A 25,064-nucleotide genomic window follows, 5' to 3' on the forward strand; every position below is an offset into this window, starting at 1 on the left:
CAGGGCAAAGGAGATTCATCCCAAGGGAATGCCGCCCGCTCTGCCTCAGTTTCCCGCGATCCTGTTCCGTCTCCCTCCGCGCTCCGTTCCCGGCTCCCGGCGCCTTTAATTCCCGTTTCCCGGCGCAGGCCCGGCCCCTCCGGTGACACAGCAGCGCCGGCGCGGGGCCGGGCGGCAGCGCGGGGAGGCTGCGGCCGGAGCGGGGCCGGGCCGGGCCCTCCGCCGCTCATGGCCCTGCCCGGGGCCCGCTCCGCCCGCCCGGAGCCCGGGGACAGCCCGGCCCTGAGCCCGCAGCGCCGCCGGTGCGTCCGGGGGGGGCCCCGCGGGAGGGAAAGCGGCGCGGGGGGCACCGGGGGGTCGGCACGGCGGGGACACGCTCCGCCCGCCCGGAGCACGGCCACGGCCCGGCCCCGCCGAGCCCGCAGCGCCGCCGCTGCCTCCCGGGGCTCCCGGAGAGGGGAGAGCCGAACGAGGGTGCGGGAACCGCGGGTGGAGGCTCCGGGGACGGAGGATGCAGGGATAGGGGATGGAGGATGCAGGGATAGGGGATGGAGGATGCAGGGATAGGGGATGGAGGCTCCGGGGATGGAGGATGCAGGGATAGGGGATGGAGGCTCCGGGGACGGAGGATGCAGGGATAGGGGATGGAGGCTCCGGGGATGGAGGATGCAGGGATAGGGGATGGAGGCTCCGGGGACGGAGGATGCAGGGATAGGGGATGGAGGCTCCGGGGATGGAGGATGCAGGGATAGGGGATGGAGGCTCCGGGGATGGAGGGTGACAGCGGCGGGGATGGAGGAACCGGGACTGGAGGATGCGGGGAGCGGGAATGGGGAATGGAGGCTCCGGGCTGCGGAGATGGAGCGTGAGGGGACCGGGAATGGAGAATCCGGGGATGGAGGATGAGAGCGGCGGGGACAGACGGAGGGGGATGCGGGGAGAGGGGATGGAGGATGCGGGGAGAGGGGATGGAGAATCCAGGGAGAGGGAATGGAGAATCCAGGGAGAGGGAATGGAGAAGGAGAGCGGCGGGGCTGGAGGATTCGGGAATGGAGAATGCGGGAGCAGGGATGGAGGATGCGGGAACCGGGGATGGAGGATTCGGGGAGCGGCGGGGATGGAGGATGTGAAAACCGGGGATGGAGGATTCAATAACCGGGAATTGGGAATTCGGGAAGCGGGGATGGAGGATTCGGAGAGCGGGACTGGAAGCTGCGGATACCGACACCCTCCATCCCCCGAGGACGCGGGGACCGGGGCTGGGAGATGCCGGTACCGGGGATAGGGAATGCTGGTACCGGGAATGGGAGGTGTCGGTACCGGGGGTGTAGGATGCCGGTACTGGGGCTGAGGATGCCGGTACCGAGGGTGTAGGATGTCGGTACCGGGAATGGAGATGCCGGTACCGGGGCTGGGAGGTGCCGGTACCGAGGGTGTAGGATGTCGGTACCGGGAATGGAGATGCCGGTACCGGGGCTGGGAGGTGCCGGTACTGGGGCTGAGGATGGCGGTACTGGGGCTGGAGAATGTCGGTACCGGGGCTGAGAGATGCCGGTACCGGGGATGGAGGATGCCGGTACCGGCGAGGGAACCGCGGCCCTCCCGATCCCTCCCTCCCCGCGCGCCCCCCGGCCCGCCCCGCTCCCCCCGCGCCGTTCCCGGTTCCCGGGGGGGCACTCGGGGGCACGGCGCGTTCTCCCCCCGCCGCGGCCGGGGCGGAGCCGGGATCCGGAGCGCCCCGGGGGGAGGATGACGGCGGGAGGGGCCCCGGGGCCGCGGCCACCCCCCCGCCGGGCTGTCACCGCCGGTAACGTGTCCCCCCCCGGCACAGCGAGCGGAGCAGAGCGGCCCCGGCCCCCGCGGAAAAGCCCTGAGGGAGGCGGGAGCCGGCGGCGGAGAGGAGGAGGAGGAGGAGGAGGAGGAAGCGAGGGAAGGAGCCGCGGAAAAACAGGACAGGGAAGAGCTGGGAGCGGAGCCCCGGGGAGCGCCGGTGAGTGCGGAGCTGTCCCCGTGTCCCCCGGGGTGTCCCCGTGGGTGTCCCCCTGGGTGTCCCCCTGTCCCTCTGTCTGTCCATCCCCGGGAGGCCCCGCCGTGCCCGGGCTCAGACCGGGGCACCCTGAGGGAGGGCCACGGGGCGGGGTGGTGACAGCGACATTCCCGGGCGCCATCCCGCCGCCCTCCCCTCAATTTGGGGCGAGCGGCCAGAGCCCTTCCCGAGGCATTTTCCCGGCCCTTTCCCATTTCCTTGTCCCTCTGCGCCCGCAGGAGGGGACACCCGCGCTGAGCCAACGCCGGACCTGCCACCAGCCCCTCCTTGGGGACACCGAGCCGCTGGAATTCCGCTGCCCGGCGAATCCCAACCTCTCTTCCTCCTCCTCCTCCTCTTGCTGCTGCTGCTGCTGGCGGTGTCACCCCAGTGCCAGCCCCGCGCATGGTGCAGCGGCGCGCCGATCCCCGCGGGCGGCGTTAAGATGGTGAGAGCCGCCCGGGCCGGGCCGGGCGGGGAGCAGCGGGACGGACGCCGGCCCCCGAGGAACGATGGACAGCGGCCCGTAGGGAACGATGGACTCGCCGAGCCGCCGGCATGCGCAGCGCACGGAGCGGCCCGGCAGCGGCACCGGCAGCACCGGCACCACCGGCAGCAGCACGGGCAGCGCCCGTAGCGAGGGCGAGGGCGAGCGGGAGCGCATCCGCGGCCGCATGAGGATGGTGATCGGGCAGCTCGAGGGCATCCTGCGGGAGCTCAAGGAGGTGGCCAAGGAGCTCCGCGAGGTAGGGAAAACCCTCCGCGGATCGCATGACGCTGCTCCCGAAAAGGGAAAGGCTTGGGGGACGGTTCTGCCCGAGCCCGGCTCGGTGGCAGCGCCGGGCGGAGGGGGGGGGATGCATGAGTTGGATTTCTCCCTCCCCAAAAAAAAGAGAGAATTTGGACGTGATCTGTGAAATGAGCTGGATTTCCCCCTCCCCAAAAAAGAGAGAATTTGGACGTGATCTGTGAAATGAGCTGGATTTCCCCCTCCCCCCAAAAAGAAAGAATTTGGACGTGATCTGTGAAATGAGCTGGATTTCCCCCTTCCCCAAAAAAAGAGAGAATTTGGACGTGATCTGTGAAATGAGCTGGATTTCCTCCTCCCCCCAAAAAGAAAGAATTTGGACGTGATCTGTGAAATGAGCTGGATTTCCCCCTTCCCCAAAAAAGAGAGAATTTGGACGTGATCTGTGAAATTCCAAGGCAGAAAAAACCCCCCGGGATAATGTTGGGAGGGTCCTGTCCCAGTTTTCCCCGTTCCCGGCTCGGTGGCAGCAGCGGGGGGGAATCTCCCAGAGCTGGATTTCCAAAAAAAAAAAAAAAAAAAAAAAAAAAAGGAGAGAATTTGGGCGTGATTTGTGAAATCCCGAGGAAGGGAAACTCCCGGGATAATGCTGGTCCCAAAAGGGACGGTCCTGTCCCCGTTTTTCCCTTTCCCAGCTCTGGATGTGGCAGCGGTGGCAGCACCGGGGGGGATCTGGATGAGATGAATTTTCCCCCCCAAAAAAGGAGAAAATTTGGGCCAATTTTCCACTTTATTGGTGCCAATTTCCCCCTTTTATTGATCCCAATTTCTCCCTTTTATTGGCCTCAAATTTCCCCTTTTTCTACCCCGAATTTCCCCCTTTTTTTTGGGGGGCCAGAATTCCCCCTTTTCCCAAGTCCAGCTTCCCGCCTTTTATTGATTTCCAAAATCCCCAGGTAGGAAAACTCCTGGGATGCTGCTGGTCCCAAAAGGGAAGGGCCTGTCCCAGTTTTCCCAATTCCCAGGCTGGGCTGGGGCAGCGGAGCCAGCTCAGCATCCCCAGCCCCAAGAGGGATCTCCCTGAGCTGGATTTTCCAAAAAAAAAAAAAACCCCGAGGAAATTGGGAAAGGCAATTCCAATTTTCCAATTTTTTGAGGCAAATTTTCCGCATTTATTGATCCAATTTTTCCCCTTTTTCTATCCCAGCTTCCCCTTTTATTAATCTCAATTTCCCCATTTTTTTTGACCCCAATTTTCCCCCTTTTCTATTCCAATTTCCTCCTTTCTCTATCCCAAATTTCCCCTTTTTTGGGGCCAATTTTCCCCCCCTTTTGTGGGCCAATTTCCCCCTTTAATTGCTCCAAATTTTCCCGGTTTTGAGCCAATTTTCTCCTTTATTGGTCCCGATTTCCTCTTTTTTTGTCCCAATTTCCCCCCCATTTTTGATCCAAATTCTCCCCTTATTGATCCCAGTTTCCCCCTTTGACTGATCCAATTTTTCCTCTTTTTTTCAAGCCCAAATTTCTCCTTTTTTGGCCAAATCTTCCTTTTCTTGACCCCAATTTCCCCCTTTTTTGACCCAAATTTTCCCCTTGTATTGATCCAAATTTCCCTCGTTATCAATCCCCATTTCCCCCATTTCTGAGCCAAATTCTCCTCTTTATCAATCCCAATTTCCCCTTTTCTGATCCCAGAATTTATCCAGAACACCCCAAAATTCAGATTTTCCTGACCTAAATCTCACCGGCGCCACCGGAAATAACCCAGGACTCCAAAATCCAGAGCTCCATTTTTTTGTTTTTCTCCCAGAACCGCACGAAATTTGGGAATTGGTGGGATGGGTTTGGGTTGGGGTCCCTCAGGGCCACCAAAGTGTCCTGGACTTGTGACATCCCTCTTTTCCCGGTCTCCCTCCTTCCTTCCCATCCGTTTGTGTCCAGAATTATTCCCGACTGTTCTGAGCTGGGAGAAATGATGATTAAAATCCTTGGATGGAAAAAAAATCCCTGAATCCCCCCCAAATTCCCATGGGATGGGCCCATCCCGTTGGGAATTGCTGGAATGGGATCGACGGGATCCCAGCACCCCAAGGGGCTCCCTCCCAACCTTTTCCCTGGAAAAATCCTGCCCCATGAGATTAAATTCCCTCATAATGCTGGGATCGATGTGGGATCAATTGGGAATGCTGGGGAAGGCGCAGGGATTGTTATCCCAAAAACAACAGCTTTGGGAGAGGGGTGGGAATTATTTAGGAGCTGGGGTTTGGGGGTTTTGGGAATTTGTTTGGGGGATTTTGGGAGCTGGGATTTGGGGGGGTTTTGGGATTTTGGGGCGTTTTGGGAACTGGATTTGGGGGGGATTTGGGGAACTGGGTTTTTGGGATCTGGCCTTTTTTTTTTTTTTTTTTTTTTTTTTTTTTTCCCCAAGGATGGGTGCCAGGAAGGGACTTTGGGATGATTTGGGAATAGAGCCAGGAAATTGTAGCTCCTGGACAGATCCAGGTCATCTCCAGCCTGGAAAATCAGCTGGAAAATCCATCCTGGGAAGTGTCCCAGGCCAGGCTGGACTTTGGGGCTTGGAGCAACCTGGGACAGTGGGAAGTGTCCCTGCCCTGGGAATGGGATGGGATCTAAGAATTCCAGCCCAACCCAGCCCAGAATTCCATGGAAAAGCTTTGAATCCTAAAATTCCTGGCCAGACGTGCTCGGGATGGGACCGGCAGCTGGGAGGACCAGGTGTTGAGCTTGGGATTGGGAAAACCATTCCATCCCTCTGGAATGCAGGAAAACCATTCCATCCCTCTGGAATGCAGGGAGGGGAACCCCCCGAGCAGTGCCGGGCCTGGAGCTCCCCATCCCAGGCCCCGATCCACTTCCCAATCCTCTTCCCTAATCCCTGTGGGGATGGAGGGGGTCAGATCCCATCCCTGGGATCCTGATATCCCATCCCTTGGATCCTGACAGATCCCATCCTTTGATGCCATTGGATCTCAAACCCTCGATCTCATTGGATCCCATTGGATCCCACCCCTCCCATCCCATCCCGAAATCCAGGATCTGGAGCCACCAATCCCAACCCCCGGCAGGGACCTCGGACTTGGTCTGCAGCCAAAACCCCCAAAATCCCGAAAAAAACAAGGATGGGGCTCCAGCTGTCCCGCATCTGCCTGAGCTGGGCGGGAACATTCCAGCCGGGATTTTATTGGGAAACTTCTGGCTGGCACCAGGGACTCATCCCAAACCTCTTCCCCCGCTTGGAGGGGGAAAAAAATCCCCCCAATTCCTTGGGAATATCCCCAGGGATTCATCCCAAACACCCTCATGTGCCCGGAGGGGAGGGGAACAATTCCCCCCCAAATTCCCTCATCCCAAACCTCCTCCCCCGCTTGTGGGGGAGGAATCCATCCCAGTTTCCTGGGAATTTGTCCCCCACGAGCAGGAAAAGTGCGTTTGGGATGAGTCCCTGGGGATATTCCCGGGGAATTGGGGGGATTTTCTCCCCTATAAACACATGACGAGGTTTGGGATGAGTCCCTGGGGATGTTCCCAGGGAATTGGGGGGATTTTCTCCCCTCCAAGCTGGAAAAGCTCCGCCAGCCTCAGCGAGGGAGGAAAAGGCGGGAGGAGCAAATCCCAAATCCTTCTTTCCGTGTAAATCCCTCGCGGGAGCTGAGTGTCAACGAGGGATTTAACCCCCGCCTTAAAATAGGGAACGATCCTAAAAATAGCCCGGAGTGACACTAATCCTGGGATGGGGACAGCCATGAGTGACACCGGTCCCGGGATGGGGCCAGGACTGGGATTGGGTCAGGACTGGGATTGGGCCAGGACTGGGATGGGGACAGGATTGGGATGGGGACAGGATTGGGATGGGGACAGGGCTGGGATGGGGACAGGGCTGGGATGGGGACAGGGCTGGGATGGGGACAGGGCTGGGATGGGGACAGGGCTGGGATGGGGACAGGATTGGGATGGGGACAGGGCTGGGATGGGGACAGGATTGGGATGGGGACAGGGCTGGGATGGGGACAGGATTGGGATGGGGACAGGATTGGGATGGGGACAGGGCTGGGATAGGGACAGGATTGGGATGGGGACAGGATTGGGATGGGGACAGGATTGGGATGGGGACAGGGCTGGGATAGGGACAGGGCTGGGATGGGGATAGGATTGGGATGGGGACAGGACTGGGATGGGGACAGGGCTGGGATGGGGACAGGACTGGGATGGGGACAGCTGTGAGTGGTATCAGTCCTGGGATGGAGCCTGGATAGGGATTGGGATTAGGATTGGGATTGGGATGCATTTCCCACTGTCCCTGCTCCCTCCCAGCCCCTTCAGTGAGGCTGGGAAGGGATCTCAGGTGACGGGGACACGCCAACCCTGTCCCAGCACTGAAATTCCTGGTGGGAGCAGAGGGGATCCCATTCCAGCAGAACCATTTGGTAATAGGCTATTCCCAAAGATCCCCAGCCTTCTTCCCAAGTTTTCCTTGTCCCAAAACTAAAGACATCAGAAAATCACTTTTTACTCTTTCTCAAGTTTAGCCCTTTATTTCCTCCCCCCCAAAAAAGATGGGAAAATAAAAGGAAAAGGGATCTGGAAGGGGAAAAAGGAGGTTTCCTGATTTCCAGGTTTCCCTGGGGGTATTCCCAAGAAACTTCAAAGCCAGAGCTTGAGGGATGGAGGGATCACCTGGAAGTTTTGGGGTGGGAAAAAAACCCAGGGAAATCCAAGGGGAGGAGCTGGGTCCATCCCTCCCTCCATCCATCCATCCCTCCATCCATCCATCCCTCCATCCATCCCTCCATCCATCCATCCCTCCATCCCTCCATCCATCCCTCCATCCCTCCATCCATCCATCCCTCCATCCATCCCTCCATCCATCCATCCATCCATCCCTCCATCCATCCATCCCTCCATCCATCCCTCCATCCCTCCATCCCTCCATCCATCCATCCCTCCATCCATCCATCCATCCCTCCATCTCTCCCTCCATCCCTCCATCCATCCATCCCTCCATCCATCCCTCCATCCCTCCATCCCTCCATCCATCCATCCCTCCATCCCTCCATCCATCCATCCCTCCCTCCATCCCTCCATCCATCCATCCCTCCATCCCTCCATCCATCCCTCCATCCATCCCTCCATCCATCCATCCCTCCCTCCATCCATCCATCCATCCATCCATCCATCCCTCCATCCATCCATCCATCCATCCATCCCTCCATCCATCCCTCCCTCCATCCCTCCATCCCTCCATCCATCCATCCCTCCCTCCATCCCTCCATCCATCCATCCATCCATCCATCCATCCCTCCATCCATCCCTCCCTCCATCCCTCCATCCCTCCATCCATCCATCCCTCCCTCCATCCCTCCATCCATCCATCCCTCCCTCCATCCATCCATCCATCCATCCATCCATCCCTCCATCCATCCATCCCTCCATCCATCCATCCCTCCATCCCTCCCTCCATCCCTCCCTCCATCCATCCATCCATCCATCCATCCATCCATCCATCCCTCCATCCCTCCATCCCTCCATCCATCCCTCCATCCATCCATCCATCCATCCATCCATCCATCCATCCCTCCATCCATCCATCCCTCCATCCCTCCATCCCTCCCTCCATCCCTCCCTCCATCCATCCATCCATCCATCCATCCATCCCTCCATCCCTCCATCCCTCCATCCATCCCTCCATCCATCCATCCATCCATCCATCCATCCATCCATCCCTCCATCCCTCCATCCCTCCATCCATCCCTCCATCCATCCATCCATCCATCCATCCATCCATCCATCCATCCCTCCATCCCTCCATCCATCCCTCCATCCCTCCATCCATCCCTCCATCCATCCATCCATCCCTCCATCCATCCCCGTGTCCATCCCCGTCTCCGCAGGTCGTGTCCCAGATCGACCGCCTGACGTCGGACTTTGCTCTGGACCTGGAGCCGGACGCTTGGACTCCGGCCACGGCCAGCAGCACGTCCAGCAGTGACCGCGGCGGCGCCAGCCTCGAGCTGGGCCCGCTGGACTTGGCCTCCTCCGACGTCCTCTCGGACAGTTGGGAATTCTGCTCCTTCCTGGACGCCTCCACGCCCTCGGACCCCGGCGATTGTCCGGAGCCCCCGCGGCCGCCGCCGGCCCGGCTGATGAACGGGGGGGTCCCCTTGGCCAACGGCCCCCGCGGGGGCGGGGGGACCCCGGATTCCTCCAGCGAGGAATGTTTTGGGAGCGCCTCCGTTCCCAAAATCCCGGCGCCGCGGCCGGCGGGGACGCGGGAGCGCGTCCGCTTCAGCGACAAGGTGCTCTACCACGCCCTGTGCTGCGACGACGACGGCGACGCCGACGACGGCGCCGAAATTCCCGACGATCCCGCCAGGAAAGGGCCTCGGGAGCAGCTCCCGAGGAATCCGGGCACGCTGCCGATCCGCAGGGCCACCAGGAACAGCAGCACCCAGACCGTGGCCGATAAGAGCACGCAGACGTTGCTGCCGTACGTCCCGGCCAGGCAGAGAATTCCCAACAAAAACTGAGCCCGGGATCAGGGCTTGGGAAGGGTTTGGGGAAGGGGGGGGGGGAGGAAAATCCCTGGAAAAGGGGCTGGAAAAGATCTATATATAAATATAAATATATATTTCAATAAATCCGTACTCCTCATAAACGCCGAGTGAGCAGGTGGCACCGAATATCCCGACATCCCAGCGTCCCCGATGCTTTTCCAGGCTCAGGGAATTTTAAATGCTCTTTGTTTAATTCCTGGGAAGGAGGAGCTCAGTAAACCATCCGTCACGGAGAAATCCCGACGCGGATGTGCCAGGAGCAATTCCGGAGGGTGGGAACGGGGCACGGATTGGGATGTGGGAATGCTGGAGGGGCTGGCAGGATCGGGGAGGGGCAATTTCCCTTCCCTGGGATGTGTTATCCCCGTTTGGATCAGGACAAATGGATGGCATTGGACTTTTCTGGCTGAGGCGAGTCGGGATGGCAGCGGGATGGCTCCGGGATATCCCTGGGATGTCACCGGAATGTCACTGGAGTGTCATCGGAATGTCATTCCCGGCTCCAAGAGGGACAAAGAAGGGATCACCGAAACCTCCCAGGAATGAGGAGCCGGCCTTGGGAACTCCTCCCCCCTCCATTTCCAACTTCTCCGCTGGAAATATCCCTGACCTCGAGTCATTCACCTGCCTGAAAATGCCAGAAAAATCAGGGAGCTCTCCCCGAGCTCCCGAATCCCGCTTTTCCACATCCAAACGCTGATTTTGCAGGGAAAGAAATCAGGTCTGGCTCTGGAAAAGGAAGGAATCCAGAGCTCCAAACCCACCCTGGGCGTTTTTCTCAGTTTTTTCCAAGGTGTCCAAAGGGGTCGGAGCAGCAGCTGCTCCCAGGACAGGTCCCGGTGTCCTTCCCGCTGGCGCCTCTTCCCGCAGGGACGAGATCCAGGACGTTCACATCCCGGAGCATTCCTGGCACGAGGCTTTCCCAAGGTTTTTCCGAGCCAAAAAACTCCACCTCGGCTCCTGGTTGTCGATCCAGGTCGGAGAGGCTGCATTCCCAAAGCTTTTCCCAGAGCCAGGACCGTGGGACGTGCGGAATCCCGCTCGATCCGACCCCAATCCGAGCAGGGAGAAGGAGATCTCCCCCCAGAACTGCGCCGGATCCCAGTGATCCGTTATTTTTTGGGAATACCGGGGTGGGTGGGGGGGGACCAACCTGGGAGCATCCTGGGTTCCCATGGGAATATCCAACGATCCGTCCCGGTGCCGTTAACCCTTCGGGTGCTGGGAGGGGCTTCCAGAGCCGTGACTGTGAGGGCGTGGAACAGGACATCCTCGTCTCCCACATCCCGATTCCAGCCAGCAGTGACCACGGATGCCACCCCGGAGGGGACCAGGGAGCTGGGATGATGTCCCAGAGGTGACCCACCAAGGATATCCCACTACTGACCACGGGTGGTGTCCCCAGGGTGTGTCCCGCTGTCCCCAGGGCGTGTCCCGCTGTCCCCAAGGCGTGTCCCGATGTCCCCAAGGCGTGTCCCGCTGTCCCCAGGGCGTGTGCCGATGTCCCCGGTGCCACCCAGCGGTGGGAGACCACCGGCCACCCCCCAGAAAAGTGGGAATGATCCCATGATCCAGAAATGTCCCTCTCCTGGGGTTTGATGGGGGCTGGGATCACAGGCCAGTGCCACCAGGAGCAGAGGCCTCTGGAAGAGCGGGTTTGGGGGGGCTGGATCAGCAGCTCAGAGATGGCCGGGATGAGGGAAGCGATCCCATCCTCGGCAGGAAGGAGATCCCGGCTCCACCCTGCACCTCAGGAAGGACAGAGCTGCTCCGCACTCTGGCCAGGGATCAAATCCTGGGAGGGATCCACCATCCACCCTCTGGATCCATCATCCACCCTCTGGATCCACATCCACCCTCTGGATCCACATCCATCCCTCTGGATCCACCATCCATCCCTCTGGATCCACCATCCATCTCTCCTGGCCCCAGCCTGAGGCCAGCACGCTTCTCCCGGGCTGGATTTCGGGAATGTTCTCCCATCGGGATGCAGAGCTCGGGGAAGGACAACCAAAACTCAGGGATCCCCCGGGGAATTCCCACCCCATTGGGGCAGTGGGATTCAATTCGGGAGCCAGCTGGGGCATCCCTGTGGGATTTTCCTGCTCCTGCTGAGGGCTGGGGACAGGCCCCAGCCGTGCTCCGCAGGCACAGGAAAACTTTTCCCCCGGGAATCCCGACCCTTCGTGGCCAAACCCCAGAGAGCACACGGAGCTGGGAAGGATGGACCGACACGGTCCCGAATTTATTAGTCAAGGCACGAGGAACTCTCCAGATCCCGGATTTTAAAGCAGGACTCGACCCAAGGAGCTCTCGGCGACTTGCCTCGTTCCGGAGCGGGATCGGGATCGGGACGCTCCAGCGGCACTCGGGGTGGGCACCGAGCCCCCAATCCCACGGGAATAACGAGCTGGGGATGTCCCCAGAGCTGTCCCCACTGCAGGACCTCACCCGGCCAGCGGGTGCCTCCTCGCCCCGCCCTTCCCAAAAATGCCCCGGGATCGTTCCTGGCGGGACAAACCCCGCCGGCATCCCGCGGTTAAGGCCAGAAGGAGCCCGGAGGGACGCGCGTGCGCGAGCAGGGACATCCCCACGGAGCCCGCAGATCCCGCGGGAGATCCCGGCCCCGCTCCCGCAGCCCCCGGCAGGAATTCCCGAGGCTCCGGGCTCGGGAAAGGGCGGGGAGAGGAGCCCTGGGTGACACCCGGAGCGGGGAATGTCCCCCCGGGGATGGGCACAGAGGGACATGGAGACACAGGGACAGACCCTCACTCCACGTTTCCCCGGGAAAAGGGAGTAGGGGAATGGGAATGGGAATGGGAATGGGAATGGGAATGGGAATGGGAATGGGATGAGGGGGGCAGCGGCTCCGGGTTCTCCCTGCCGGGGCGCCGCGGGGCTGTCCCCGTGCGGGGACATCGGGAGGGGCTGTCCCGGTGCGGGGACATCGGGAGGGGCTGTCCCCGTGCGGGGACATCAGGGAGGGACTGTCCCGGTGCGGGGACATCAGGGAGGGGCTGTCCCGGTGCGGGGACATCGGGAGGGGCTGTCCCGGTGCGGGGACATCGGGCGGGGCTGTCCCGGTGCGGGGACATCGGGAGGGGCTGTCCCCGTGCGGGGACATCGGGCGGGGCTGTCCCCGTGCGGGGACATCGGGCGGGGCTGTCCCGGTGCGGGGACATCGGGAGGGGCTGTCCCGGTGCGGGGACATCGGGAGGGGCTGTCCCCGTGCGGGGACATCGGGAGGGGCTGTCCCGGTGCGGGGACATCGGGAGGGGCTGTCCCCGTGCGGGGACATCGGGAGGGGCTGTCCCGGTGCGGGGACATCGGGAGGGGCCGGGGCTCCGGGGGGCCCCCGCTGCCGTCAATCGATCTCCTGCTCCCGACCTGAGGGAAAGGGAATCGAGAGGAAAGACATGGAGCGCCAGGAAAAGAGAACTCCCAAGGTTGGGGCAGAGAAAGCACTAGGCTCACAAATAAATTAATGAATTAATGAATTAATGAACTATCGGGGCAGCAGCAGCTCTCGGGAATAAGGGGAGACCCTGCTCCAGACCCTGGGAATCGCGCCCGGCCGTGGTTTTATCCCATCATTCCCGCTCCCGGCTGGAAACGCCGGGAGATGTTGTTCCAGCCGCGTTTCTGCTGGAAAAGTGGGATCTGCGCCGGGGACAGGAAGCCACGGGGCTGGGAAACGAGGGGAAGAGGGATAATTCCCGAGGATGTAAGATAATTGGGAAGGGTTAATTCCCAACGATAAAACTAGGAAGGGGTAATTCCTGACACGAGAACCAGCAGGGATTCACCAGCAGCAGAGGCCGAGCTTTGATCCCGTGGAGAAGGAGGGAAGAAGAGGAAAGATCGGGATTTGGGGACGGGATTGAGCAGCCTTGGAAAACTCTGGATCCTCTTCCAGGCTGGGCTGGGGGCAGGAGGTTGGGAGAACAGGGAGAGGCACAAATAGGGTCTGAGGTGCCAATTCCCGTGGAATTCCAGCTGGAATTCAGCACCAGGGCGCTGCCGGGAGCTCCGTGGGCTCCCTGGAATGGCAGGACCAACTCCAGCAATTCCATGGAAACCCCCTTCCCAAAAAAAACTCCAAATTCCTCCCAGGGTGTCAGGAGGCTTTTCCCCATCCCAGAGTGGCCGGGAAAAGGAGGGACGAGGGATGCAGGAGCAGCTGGACGCCAGGAGAAACCGGCACAGCCCAAACTGGGCCAGAAACGGGAGCCGGGAAACCAAAATCCGGGAAAAGCTGACGGAAAACCCGGGGAAAAAGGAAACTAGGGAGAGGAAAATCCCGCCTGGAAGCTGAGGAATGATTCCCGTGGGGATTTTAGGGAGAAAACGTCACCCGGGACTCGGGAATTATCCCAAATCTGCCGGAAACATCCACTCACCCTCTCTGCTCTCCGTGTTTTCCAGCAGCTGCAGAGCTGGGAAAAGGGAAGAACATCCCATGGTCAATCCCATCCCCTTCCCCAAGGAAATGGCTCCGAGATCCCGTTTTTTGGGGGAATAAGAAAACCCCAAGAGCGACACCCGCGTCCAATCTCCCTGCAGAATTCCAAGGGCTTGTTCCCATGCCAGGGGATAAAGGGAATCCCTAGGAACATCATGGACCTGCTGGATGCTGGGAAAACCAGGAATTGGGAGGTTTCATGATGGAATTCTGTCGTTTTATAAAGGATTTGGGAGGCTTTATTTGGGAATTGGGAGATTTTATTCAGGAATTGGGAGATTTTATTCAGGAATTGGGAGGTTTTATTCAGGAACTGGGAGATTTTATTCAGGAATTGGGAGATTTTATTCAGAAATGGGGAGGATTTATTAAGGAGTGGGGAGGTTTTTTCTGGGAATGGGGAGGTTTATTAAGGATTTGGGAGATTTTATTAAGGAATGGGGAGGTTTATGTGGGATCTGCCAGGTCAGGGGTGTTGGAAAAATCGGGAATACCGAGCACCTGGGGTGCCACCCCAAACCAGGCTCGGGCACCCACCTGTCTTGGGCTCCTCCCCCTCCTCATCCCGCTCCTCTGGGCCTGGAAAACAATGATCCAGAGGTGGGAAACTCCCTCCAAATCCCACTCCTGGGATTCTGTGGGTGCCCCTTGGAGCATCCCCGTGATCCGGGGCTTTCCACAGGGGCGTGCCCCCAGCCAGGGCGGCACATTCCCAAAAATCCCAGCGGGAAAAGCCCCAGGTCTGAGGGATATGTGTGTTTTTAGCACAGCTGCCACACGGAGACGGATCCCTGGATCCCCCAAACCTTGGGATAGCCCCTCAGCCCTTCCCTCCCTCCAGCACCCACCAGGATCCCGGGAGTTTCCCAACCCTCTGCTGCCATTCCCAGCAGGAAAAAATTCCTGTCCCTGCTTCCCAGGCGTGCGGGAAGGGGCCCTGCCCAGCTCCCGGCCGAGCGAAATCCATGGAAAAAAAAAAGGTCATTCCTGAGGGTGTGCAGTGGGAAACTGGGAGAAAAATCCTTGGAAAAAGGTCAATCCCGAGGGTGTGGAGTGAGAAACTGGGAGGAAAATCCATGGAAAAAAGCTCATTCCTGAGGGTGGCAGAGCCGCTCCCGCGGCTGTTCTGGAGCTTTTTAGGGAACAAATCCCCCTCTGGTGCCAACAGCACCCCACAAAAATGTGAAATATGACCCCAAATGGGAGAAGGACGTGGGAAAGGAGCCTGGAGCTGCTCCCAGAGGTGCCAGAGGCTGCAGGAAAAGAGGGATAAGCGCTGGGAAGAGCCAGGTGGGAAGCGCTCCCTGTGGCCAGCGTGGCTCTCTGGGACGGGTGTCACCGTGCCACTGCCCCAGTGTCCCCCAGCAGGTGCCACCACCCCCATCCCCCCCTTCCCGGCCTTTCCCTGGATTTACCGGCGCGCTCCTCATCCTCGCGGCAGCTCTCGCGGATTTTCTGGTGGCACACGAAGGCCAGGACGCCGAGCAGCGCCACCACGCACACGGCCAGGGCCACTGTCACCCACAGGGCCACCGCCGGGAATGCCAGGGGCTGGCCTTGCGGGGAGGGACGGGAAAGAGCCTGGATCAGCGGCCGGGAGCCGGGGTGACCCCGCACCCGGAGTGACCCCACATCCAGGATGGGTCAACATCCAGGGGGACCCCACATCCAGGGTGACCCAGCATACAGGATGATCCCAACACCCAGGATGATCCAGTATCAAATGTATACAAAATCCGTTCCTCCATCCCTCCATCCATCCATCCCTCCATCCATCCATCCCTCCATCCATCCATCCATCCATCCATCCCTCCATCCATCCCTCCATCCATCCATCCCTCCATCCATCCATCCATCCATCCCTCCATCCATCCATCCCTCCCTCCATCCATCCCTCCATCCATCCCTCCATCCATCCATCCATCCATCCATCCATCCATCCATCCCTCCATCCATCCATCCATCCATCCCTCCATCCCTCCCTCCATCCATCCATCCATCCATCCATCCATCCATCCATCCATCCCTCCATCCCTCCATCCCTCCCTCCATCCATCCATCCATCCATCCATCCCTCCATCCATCCATCCCTCCATCCCTCCATCCATCCCTCCATCCATCCCTCCATCCCTCCATCCATCCATCCCTCCCTCCATCCATCCATCCCTCCATCCCTCCATCCATCCATCCCTCCCTCCATCCATCCATCCCTCCATCCATCCCTCCATCCCTCCATCCCTCCATCCATCCCTCCATCCATCCCTCCATCCCTCCATCCCTCCATCCCTCCCTCCCTCTCTCCCGGCGGTCTCTGTGCGCGGTGTCCCCGGGCGGGCGCTCACCCGTGATGGTGACGGAGGCGTGTCCGTGCTGCCGCAGCACGCCGTTGAGCACCAGGCACGAGTAGGTGACGCTGGGCTCCACCAGCACGCGCAGGACGCTGCGCACCTCGAACAGCCCCTCCTCGTTGGCCACCTGCGACGTGGTGACGTTGTCGGTCAGGTTGGCGCCCCGGCTGTCCTGCCACAGCACGCTGGCCTCGGGGTAGCCGCGGGACGCGTGGCACGTCACCACGGCCACGTCGCCCGGCTTCAGGTCCTTGCTGGGCTCCAGGTGCACGCTGGGCTTGGAGTAGGGAGCTGAGGGGGACAAGGGGGGAACTGGAGCGAGGATCAGGAGATCGGGATGGGCTGTCCCGGCCGATAGACCCACCAGCGGCGGGGATGGAGAGGGTCCCGGCTGAGGGGCCGCCTGGACCAGCCGTGACTCTGCCAGCTGACAGATCCATGCTCGGCTGAGATCCTGAGATCAGCGGCCCCTCAGCCGAGATCCTCCCCATTTCCCTGGGGGATATTTTGGGGAGGTGCAGCCCTTGGTCCCCAGTCTCCCGGGGGAACCCACAGCCAGGCTGGCAAACCTGGGGAACTCCTCCTCCTCCTCTTCCTCCACCTCCACCTCTTCTTCTTCCTCCACCTCCACCTCCATCTCCTCCTCTTCCTTCACTTCCTCCTCCTCCTCCTCTTCCTCCACCTCCTCCTCCTCCTCCTCCCCGTCCTCCCGCTGCTCCCCGGGGGCCTCACCTGCCACCTGCAGTGTGACGGCGGCGCTGTCGTAGTCGCGCACGCGGACGAAGCAGGTGAAGCTGCCCTCGTCGGCGATCTGCACGCGCCGCAGCAGCAGCGACACGTTTCCCCGGGCCAGCTGGTCGTAGAAGAGCGAGGTGCGGTTGGCGTAGCCGCGGCCCTGGTCCTGCAGCCGGTCCCGGCCGCCGGAGAAGCCGTGCACCAGGCGCTTGGTGTCCGTCAGCTGCCAGATGAGGCTCAGCTCGGCCAGGCTGAAGTTGGCCTCGGGCGAGAAGGAGCAGCGCAGGGTGGCGTCGTGGCCGAACAGGGCCACCACGGGCTCCTCCGGCACCTGGATCTCCATGGCACCTGCGGGAGGGCACGAGGACGAGCTGGGACACCTCCGGGAGCAGCCCCGGAATTTCCCGCCTGGAGAGCGGCCAGGAGAACCGAGGGACGCCCGCGGGAGGGACACGCGGGCAGGTGGCACCCCAGGACTGTCCCCTGGAAAGGGAACAATCCCACATCCAGCACCAAACTGGGGCACCTTGGGCTGCCAGGAGCTGCCAGGAGCAGCCGTGGGCTCCGGGACACGGAGCCTGGGCTGTCCCCACGGAGACACGACAGCGGGTGGCAGCGGTGGGGACACGGTCCCCAGGAGCAGCCAGCCCTGGCCGGGCTGGCAGGCACTAGGTGGCACCAGCGCTCCAGCACGGCGCCAACAGGAGCGCCACAGCACGATCCCAGCTCATCCCAGTGCCATGGAATGATCCCAGTTCAGCCAGTGCCATGGAATGATCCCAGTTCAGCCAGTGCCATGGAATGATCCCAGCTCATCCCAGTGCCATGGAATGATCCAAGTTCATCCCAGTGCCATGGAATGATCCCAGCTCATCCCAGTGCCATGGAATGATCCCAGTTCAGCCAGTGCCATGGAATGATCCCAGCCCCATCCCAGTGCCATGGAATGATCCCAGCCCCATCCCAGTGCCATGGAATGATCCCAGTTCAGCCAATGCCATGGAATGATCCCACCTCATCCCAGTGCCATGGAATGATCCCAGTTCAGCCAGTGCCATGGAATGATCCCAGCTCATCCCAGTGCCATGGAATGATCCCAGTTCAGCCAGTGCCATGGAATGATCCCAGCCCCATCCCAGTGCCATGGAATGATCCCAGCCCCATCCCAGTGCCATGGAATGATCCCAGTTCATCCCAGTGCCATGGAATGATCCCAGCCCCATCCCAGTGCCATGGAATGATCCCAGCCCCATCCCAGTGCCATGGAATGATCCCAGCCCCATCCCAGTGCCATGGAATGATCCCAGCTCATCCCAGTGCCATGGAATGATCCCAGCTCATCCCAGTGCCATGGAATGATTCCATCCCAGTGCCATGGAATGATTCCATCCCAGTGCCATGGCACAATTCCAGCCCCATCCCAGTGCCCTGGCACGATTCCAGCCCGTTCCCATGGCAAACACCACCCACCCGGGGACGAGGGCCGGGATGGGAGAGGGGATTTCTGGGAGGATCCCGTGCCGGGAGGATGAGGAGCAGGGGAAGGAGCCGTGCCAGGGGCTGCAGTCAGGCAGGCAAAGGGTCCGGGACGGGCGGCCCGGCTCCGGGGACATCCCGGGCACATTCCCAGCACCTCGGCTCCGGCCGGACAAAAACAAAACCCCGGAGCCAGCCCGGCCGGATCTGCAGCGGGCACGGCCAACAGCTCTCCTGGGAAGAGGAATCCGTCAGGACTGTCCCCTCCCGTGGCTCTGCCGCCCAGCCGGAGCACCGGGAAGGAGGGAGGTGTCCCCTGCTAGGAGCACAAAACCCAGCGGGGAGCCGCCCCGGGCACGCAGGTGGCACTGGGGACATCTCCCGTGGGGTGGTGGCACCCGGCCCCCCAGCCCCACTCACCTGCCAGCGCCAGCACGAGCAGCGGGAAGAGCATCCTGGGCAGGAGGGAAGGCGGGATGAGCAGCAGGAGCGGGCACGGCCCCGGGAATGCTGGCGGGAGGCTCCTCCCTGGGAACCGCGAGCTGAGGGAAAGCACAAGGAAACGCTGGGATGGGGATGGGAAGGAGGGACACGAGCAAGGAATGGGAACCAGGCCAGGCATCCCTCACTGGTCATTCCTGGGATCCCTCACCGGCCATTCCTGGGATCCCTCACCGGCCATTCCTGGGATCCCTCACCGGCCATTCCCTGGGATCCCTCACCGGCCATTCCCCGGGATCCCTCACCGGCCATTCCCAGGATCCCTCACTGGCCACTCCCGGGATCCCTCTCCAGCCATTCCCAGGATCACCCATGCCCTCAGAACCCCCGGGAAGGCGTTCAGCCCCAGCCAAGGGATGGCGGCATTCCCGGCACCGGGAGCAGCTCTGGAGGCGGCGGCCGTGCCCTGGGGAAGCCACGTGAGCCTCTTCCCTTCCTCGCTGCCGCTTCTCCTCCTCCTCCCCTTTGTTCCTGTCTTTCCCAGCTTTTCCCTGCAGCGCCGGGCCGTTCCGTCCCCGTGCTCCAAGAGGAGCCAGCTCGCTCCCAGGGGCCGGAATTTCGCTCCAAACACAACGGGAGGACCCGGCATTCCCGGCTCCGGCAGCGGCTCCAGGGCAGCGAGGCTCAGGCCCGCTCGCGGCAGGAAAATCTCCGGGATGGGACAGTCCCGGAAAAGGGGGAATTCAACCGGAGCTGGATGTGGGGAAGGTGAAGGCAGAGCGCCCGGCCCCGCTGGATTCCCGAGGATCCCGCGTGACTCCTCTCGCGGCAGGAATGAGCTCCGGACAGCGGCGCCTCTGCCTGTCCCCTCCCTGTCCCAGCACAACCCAGGGTCTCGCTGTGTACCCTCCTTGTCCCCTTTCTGTCCCTGTCCCATCCCATCCCAGGGTCCCGTTGTATCCTGTCCCTGTCCCATCCCAGGGTCCCGCTGTGTCCTGTCCCTGTCCCCTCCCCGTCCCCTTTCTGTCCCATCCCATCCCAGGGTCCCGCTGTATCCTGTCCCTGTCCCATCCCATCCCAGGGTCCCGCTGTATCCTGTCCTTGTCCCATCCCAGGGTCCCGCTGTGTCCCATCGCTGTCCCCTCCCTGTCCCTGCCGTGCCTGCAGCCCCTGGCACTGCCACACCTGTGGGGTCATGGCACCTGGGGCGCAGCGGGAACAGCTTTGGCCTCATCCCCTAAATCCCCTTAACTGGGAAAACGGCCACGCCAAAGGGAGACTCGGCTCAGCTGCCACCGGGGAAACCGAGGCACGAGGGGAAACTGAGGCACGGGGAATGGGGAAAGTTGAGGCACTGGGAATGGAGGAAACTGAAGCACCAGGAATGGGGGAAACTGAGGCACGAGAGGAAAGGTGGGACACTGGGAATGGGGGAAACTGAGGCAGAAGGAGGAAACTGAGGCACAGGGAATGGGGAAAACTGAGGGTGCTTCTACCCCAAGAGCCCTAAGAGAGCTTCCCCTCTCCTTCCCTCCCAAGCACGAGGCAAAGCAAATTATCCAGGCTTTTTTCTCAAGCCCTATCCCTAACTTTTCCCAGCTGGACACATCCCAGGGAAGGAGGGAGCCGTGCTGGGAAATGGCGATGGGGCATCACTCCGTGCCCTCGAGAGGGAAACCCTGAGTCACCCCCCTCGGAATCCTTCCCTTTTCCAGGGGATGTTGGACAAATCCTCTTTTCCAGGTTTGGTGACCTGCAGTTCCTGCCAGGCCGGCTCAGGACACACTCGTGTCCCCAACCCTCCTGCTGCTGTCGCCATGCCGTGACTCAGTTTCCCCAGGCCTGGGGACAAAAAAAAAAACCTCAGCTCAAGTCGGGATAAAAGGAATCCCACAAAAACTTCCCTTGGAAGGGGGATGCTCTCATGCCAGGGATGGCCGAAACCTCCGGAAACCCAAGGAATAATTAAATCCCCTGGGAAGCATACGCCAGCCCTTCCCAATTTTTTTTATAATCCCCCAATTATCCACTGCCAAATCATCACCCTGAGGTGTCAAGGAAACACCGACGGATCCAGGGAGAAGTCCTCGCCTCCCAGTCCAGCTCGATCCCGGTTTTTGGGGCGCCTGGGTCAGCCCCTCCTCTGCCCCTCTGCTCGAGCCGAGAGCCCGGCTCTGCTCAGCACTATTTTTAGTTCCTGCTCAACTTCTGGGCATGCAGCAGCAATCCCTCACTTGGGACTCTGCGGGGATGGGGGCGTGGAAAGAGGGATACAGACCCCAAATCCCATCGGGGATTCGGGGTGTGGTGTTCGGGGTTAGGAAGGGATGAGGATTCGGGGTGACAACTGGCAGGAAGAAGGGATGAGGGTTTGGGGTGCAGTACCGGGAAGGAGGAAGGGATGAGGATTTGGGGTGCAACAGTGGGAAGGAGGGAAGGGATGAGGATTTGGGGTGAACCTTGTCGGGAGGAAGGGACAAGGATTCGAGCTGATCCTTGCCGAGAGGAAGGGATTGGGATTCAGGATGCACCAGTGGCCCGGAGGAAGGGTGGGTGGGTTACCCCTTGTCTCGGCGCGGGGAAAAGGGGAACCAGCGCTTCCTCTCGGGACCGTGTCCCACGCGAGGGGCGCGTTCAGCCCCGGATACCCAAGGGAAGCGGTCCCAACGGGATTTCCAAGCATCCCGGGTTGCCGCCGTCCCTGCCCCCACCCCCGCCGCGGGGCCCCCGCCTGCGCCCCGGGACTGCCCCGGCCCGGCCCGGGGGGACCCCCGCAGCCCCCCAACCCCCGCGGGGCTCCCCGAGGCCCCCGAGCCCGCCTGCCCCGGCCTGGGGGAGCCCCATTCATTCCTCCCTCCCTCCCTTTCTCCGTCCGTCCGTCCCGGAACCCCGCCCGGCGCCCAGCCGCGGCCCGCGGGAGGGGCGGCGGCAGCGGGGCGGCTCCGGCCCCGGGACAGCCCCGCTCCCGGCCGGAGCCCGAGCCCCCCGAGCCCCCCGGGCCGCCCCCGGAGCCCCGGCACTCACCGGGCCGGCGGCGGAGGCAGCGCAGGCAGCAGGCGGCGGCCCCCGCTCGATTGGCCGCGGCCGCTTCCTGCCGGGAACGGCGCGGGAGGAGCCTGGAGCCCGGGGACTGGGGACTGGGGAGCCGGGGAAACGGGGACTGGGGAGACTGGATAGAGGAGCCCGGGGACTGGGGAGCCGGGGAAACGGGGACTGGGGAGACTGGAGCCCGGGGACTGGGGAGACTGGATAGAGGAGCCCGGGGAAACGGGGACTGGGGAGCCTGGATAGAGGAGCCCGGGGACTGGGGAGTCCGGGGAGACGGGGGACTGTGGAGCCCGGAGAGCCCGGGGACTGGGGAGCCCGGGGATTGGGGAGCGAGCCTGGAGCCCGGGGAGCCTGGATAGGGGAGCGGGGGAACGGGGGAGCCGGGAGACTGGGGAGTCCGGAGAGGGGAGTGAGGGAATTGGGGAGCTGGGGAATGGGGCTTGGGGACCCTGGAGCCAGGGATGGGGGAGCACAGGGATTGGGATGCCTGGGGGATCGGGAAGCCTGGGGATTGGGGATCCTGGGGAATCGAGGAGCCTGGAAATGGAGAACGAGGAAACTGGAGCCGGGCATTGGTGACCCTGGAGAAGAGGACTGGGGAGCAGCGAGCAGGGACTGGGGTTCCTGGGGGACAGGGGAGCACTGAGCCGGCAGGTGGGGGAGCGTGGGGGATTGGGGAGCACAGGGCTGAGGGATTGGGGAGCCTGGGGTCGGGGCATTGAGGTTCACAGAGCCGTGAGTGTTGGGGAGCAGCAGGCCAGAGGGATTTGGGGTGCCTGGAGTCTGAGGGTTGGGGTACAGGCTGGGTCAAGGCATTAGGGGCACAGAGCAGGGGGACTGGGGTGCACTGAGGACACTGGAGTACACCCTCCCCCCGAGATTTGGGGTGCAGGGAGCCAGGGGAGCAGAGTACAGCAGGCTGGGGGCTGCTGGGGTGACAGGGCCTGGGGGCCAGGACACTGCAATCCAGAGGGCTGGGGTACACAGAGGCGGGGAATGTTGGGGGGCACAGGGCTGGGGAAACGGGGTGCACGGAGCCAGGGGAAGCCCTCAGAGCTAGGACACGCAGCCCCAGGGGATTGGGGTGCAGGGAGACAGGGATTCTGGAGACCTCAGATTTGGGATGAGGTGCAGGCAACCAGGGATTCTGGAGACCTCAAATTCAAGACGAGGTGCACAGAACCAGGCAGGAAGGCTGAGCCATGTCCTGTGGGGAGGACAAAAGGCAGCTGGAATTTGCCAGGTGGAGCCCAGGCTGCTTCCTGGGAAAATCCTGGTTAATGATTTCCCCACACCGTGCTGGGCAGAAAGTGCTGCTGGGGAAACCCCCAAAGTTTGGGAGCCGTGGCACTGGAAGGGAACACCCACAAGGGTGGTTTGGGCCTTTTTTTTTTTTTTGTGCTGCAGAGCAAAGGAAGCTCCTCACCCCTTTGATTACAGGGGAAAGCTGCAACACCCAGAGCTGGAGAGCTGAAAATTAAAAGGCGAGTTAAAATAACTCCAGACGTGCTATATTTAAACCATTTCATGTTTTGGTGTTTTTTTTTTTTTTTCTCCCTGGCAGGCAAGGGAGGATTTTGCAGTGAGGGAGCTGCTGAAGGGCTGAGTGCTGTGACCTGGGCACCCAAGGTGACAGCAAGGACGGGACAGGGTGAGGCCAACCTGCCTCAAAAGGGACTCAATGGGGAACCCTGTGTTCCATTCCCAGATGTGCCCTGAAAATCAAGAGGCTTTCTTGGAAAACACCTTCAGGATTGTCTGATCCCAGCCCCTGCCACGGGCAGGGACACCTTCCACTGTCCCAGGCTGCTCCAAGGCCTGTCCAGCCTGGCCTTGGACACTGCCAGGGATCCAGGGGCAGCCACGGCTGCTCTGGGAATTCCATCCCACGGATGGAGTGTCATCCTCATAGCCATAGCCGGGAATTCCTTCCCAATATCCCATCCAGCCCTGCCCTCTGGCAGTGGGAAGCCATTCCCTGTGTCCTGTCCCTCCATCCCTTGTCCCCAGTCCCTCTCCAGCTCTCCTGGAGCTCCTTCAGGCCCTGCCAGGGGCTCTGAGGTGTACCTGGAGCCTTCTCCTCTCCAGGTGAGCACCCCCAGCTCTCCCAGCCTGGCTCCACCCTCAGAGCATCTCCGTGGCCTCCTCAGGATTCTTCCCAGAAGCTTCACGTCCTCCTGCCGTTGGAGGCAGCTCCGAGGTGGGCTCTCAGCTGAGCAGGGCAGACTTCCCTCCCTCACCCCCTGCCCACACTGCTGGGGATGAGCCTGGCACACAGCTGGCACAACAACTCCACGGGCTTCTCCAGCATCCCAAAACACAGGTGGGATGCAAGAAAAAGACACAAATCCCCCGGAGAAGACAAGAAATGCCAGCGCGGCCCAGGGCGGGGCTTCCCGCTGCCGCAGTGTCCTGGCTTCGTCCCTTGTCCCACCAGGGCAGCTGAGAAAGGCACAGCACAGCTTGGATTTCCCAGCCACAGGTAGGTGCTGCTCTGCTCTTGGAGCTGTTTGCAGGCACAGAGGGAGCTCTGAGCACCTGGAGCTTTCTCAGTGTTAAATAGAAACACAAAAAAATTAAAAAAAAAAAACACACCCCAAACAACAAAAAACCAAATTAAACCAAAACCAACAAAAAAGCCAAAACAAACAAACACAACCCCCCCCTCCCAAAAAACAACCAAAAACCCAAACAAAACAAAACAAAAACCTGGGGAAAAACAAACAAACAAACAAAAAAAAACCCAGAAAAAACAAAGATGCTTGGAAAGAAAGGCAGTTTTTTTACCACCAAAACCTGCTCAGGATTAAAATCCACGCTGCTCGTGTGTCTGCTCGTTATTAACAATGAAAGGGCTTCGGTGGGGGAATGTCATTTGGGGATGTTTCCTTCCCAAACGATTCTTTTTGGCTTATTTTCCTCCCTCCATCCCTGCAGCGGCCTAGGTGTACGGGGAGAAGAGACGGGCACGACAATGACCCCAAAAACCACAGAAAGGTGAAGCAAGGGGTTGCAATTTGCAAGGTTCATGCTGTGCTCAGCCAGGATTCGGCCAGCGGCAGGAGGGAGGTGCTGGGACACATCCAGAGCCTCCCCAGGAGGGCTCCAGGGTCAGCTCTGGGAATCCGGGCTCTTCCTCCTGGCCGTTATCACCATGGAAATGCTGCACAGCCCCTGAGATGTGGGAATCAAAGGTGGGGTGCCCAGG

At 61.0% G+C, this 25,064-nt stretch overlaps 2 protein-coding genes across 9 annotated transcripts; one reads left to right on the forward strand and one right to left on the reverse strand.

Moving 5' to 3' along the window:
- The first annotated feature begins 187 nt into the window (after positions 1–187).
- INSYN1 (inhibitory synaptic factor 1) lies at positions 188–9,378 on the forward strand. 2 transcript variants are annotated; one of them, XM_066196529.1, is made up of 4 exons: positions 188–302; positions 1,832–1,990; positions 2,266–2,772; positions 8,684–9,378. In XM_066196529.1, exons 3-4 carry the CDS (start codon positions 2,563–2,565, stop codon positions 9,317–9,319), a joined length of 846 nt encoding a protein of 281 aa, XP_066052626.1. In that variant the 5' UTR covers positions 188–302; positions 1,832–1,990; positions 2,266–2,562; the 3' UTR covers positions 9,320–9,378. The 2 variants fall into 2 exon arrangements, with proteins under 2 accessions (XP_066052626.1, XP_066052627.1); XM_066196530.1 differs by lacking the exon at positions 188–302 and having other exon boundaries at positions 1,081–1,990.
- A 2,190-nt stretch (positions 9,379–11,568) lies between these two features.
- On the reverse strand, positions 11,569–21,899 carry CD276 (CD276 molecule). Of its 7 annotated transcripts, XM_066196542.1 has the most exons (7): positions 18,788–18,995; positions 16,889–17,239; positions 16,151–16,447; positions 15,224–15,364; positions 14,346–14,387; positions 13,747–13,782; positions 11,569–12,733 (listed from the first exon to the last, which is right to left on the reverse strand). In XM_066196542.1, the coding sequence occupies exons 1-7, from the start codon at positions 18,987–18,989 to the stop codon at positions 12,711–12,713; spliced, it is 1,092 nt and encodes a 363-aa protein (XP_066052639.1). In that variant the 5' UTR covers positions 18,990–18,995; the 3' UTR covers positions 11,569–12,710. The 7 variants fall into 7 exon arrangements, 6 of the variants coding, with proteins under 6 accessions (XP_066052639.1, XP_066052641.1, XP_066052643.1 ...); XM_066196544.1 differs by lacking the exon at positions 14,346–14,387; XM_066196546.1 differs by lacking the exon at positions 14,346–14,387 and having other exon boundaries at positions 12,709–12,733; positions 15,224–15,359.
- Positions 21,900–25,064: the final 3,165 nt, after the last annotated feature.

The sequence above is a fragment of the Chamaea fasciata genome, unplaced genomic scaffold (assembly GCF_029207755.1).
Source record: "Chamaea fasciata isolate MVZ Bird 193981 ecotype frontalis unplaced genomic scaffold, bChaFas1.0.hap1 SCAF_14, whole genome shotgun sequence".
NCBI classification, from domain to species: Eukaryota; Metazoa; Chordata; class Aves; order Passeriformes; family Sylviidae; genus Chamaea; species Chamaea fasciata.

Coding starts and splice junctions, on each gene's coding strand:
- CD276 (XM_066196541.1), bottom strand. CDS start 18,989: ATGCCTGGCCTGGTTCCCATTCCTTGCTCGTGTCCCTCCTTCCCATCC. Junction 16,448..16,888: donor CGTCACACTGCAGGTGGCAG/GTGAGGCCCCCG, acceptor TGTCCCCCTCAG/CTCCCTACTCCAAGCCCAGC. Junction 14,388..15,223: donor CGAGGATGAGGAGCGCGCCG/GTAAATCCAGGG, acceptor ATTGTTTTCCAG/GCCCAGAGGAGCGGGATGAG.
- INSYN1 (XM_066196529.1), top strand. CDS start 2,563: ATGGACTCGCCGAGCCGCCGGCATGCGCAGCGCACGGAGCGGCCCGGC. Junction 2,773..8,683: donor TGGCCAAGGAGCTCCGCGAG/GTAGGGAAAACC, acceptor CCGTCTCCGCAG/GTCGTGTCCCAGATCGACCG.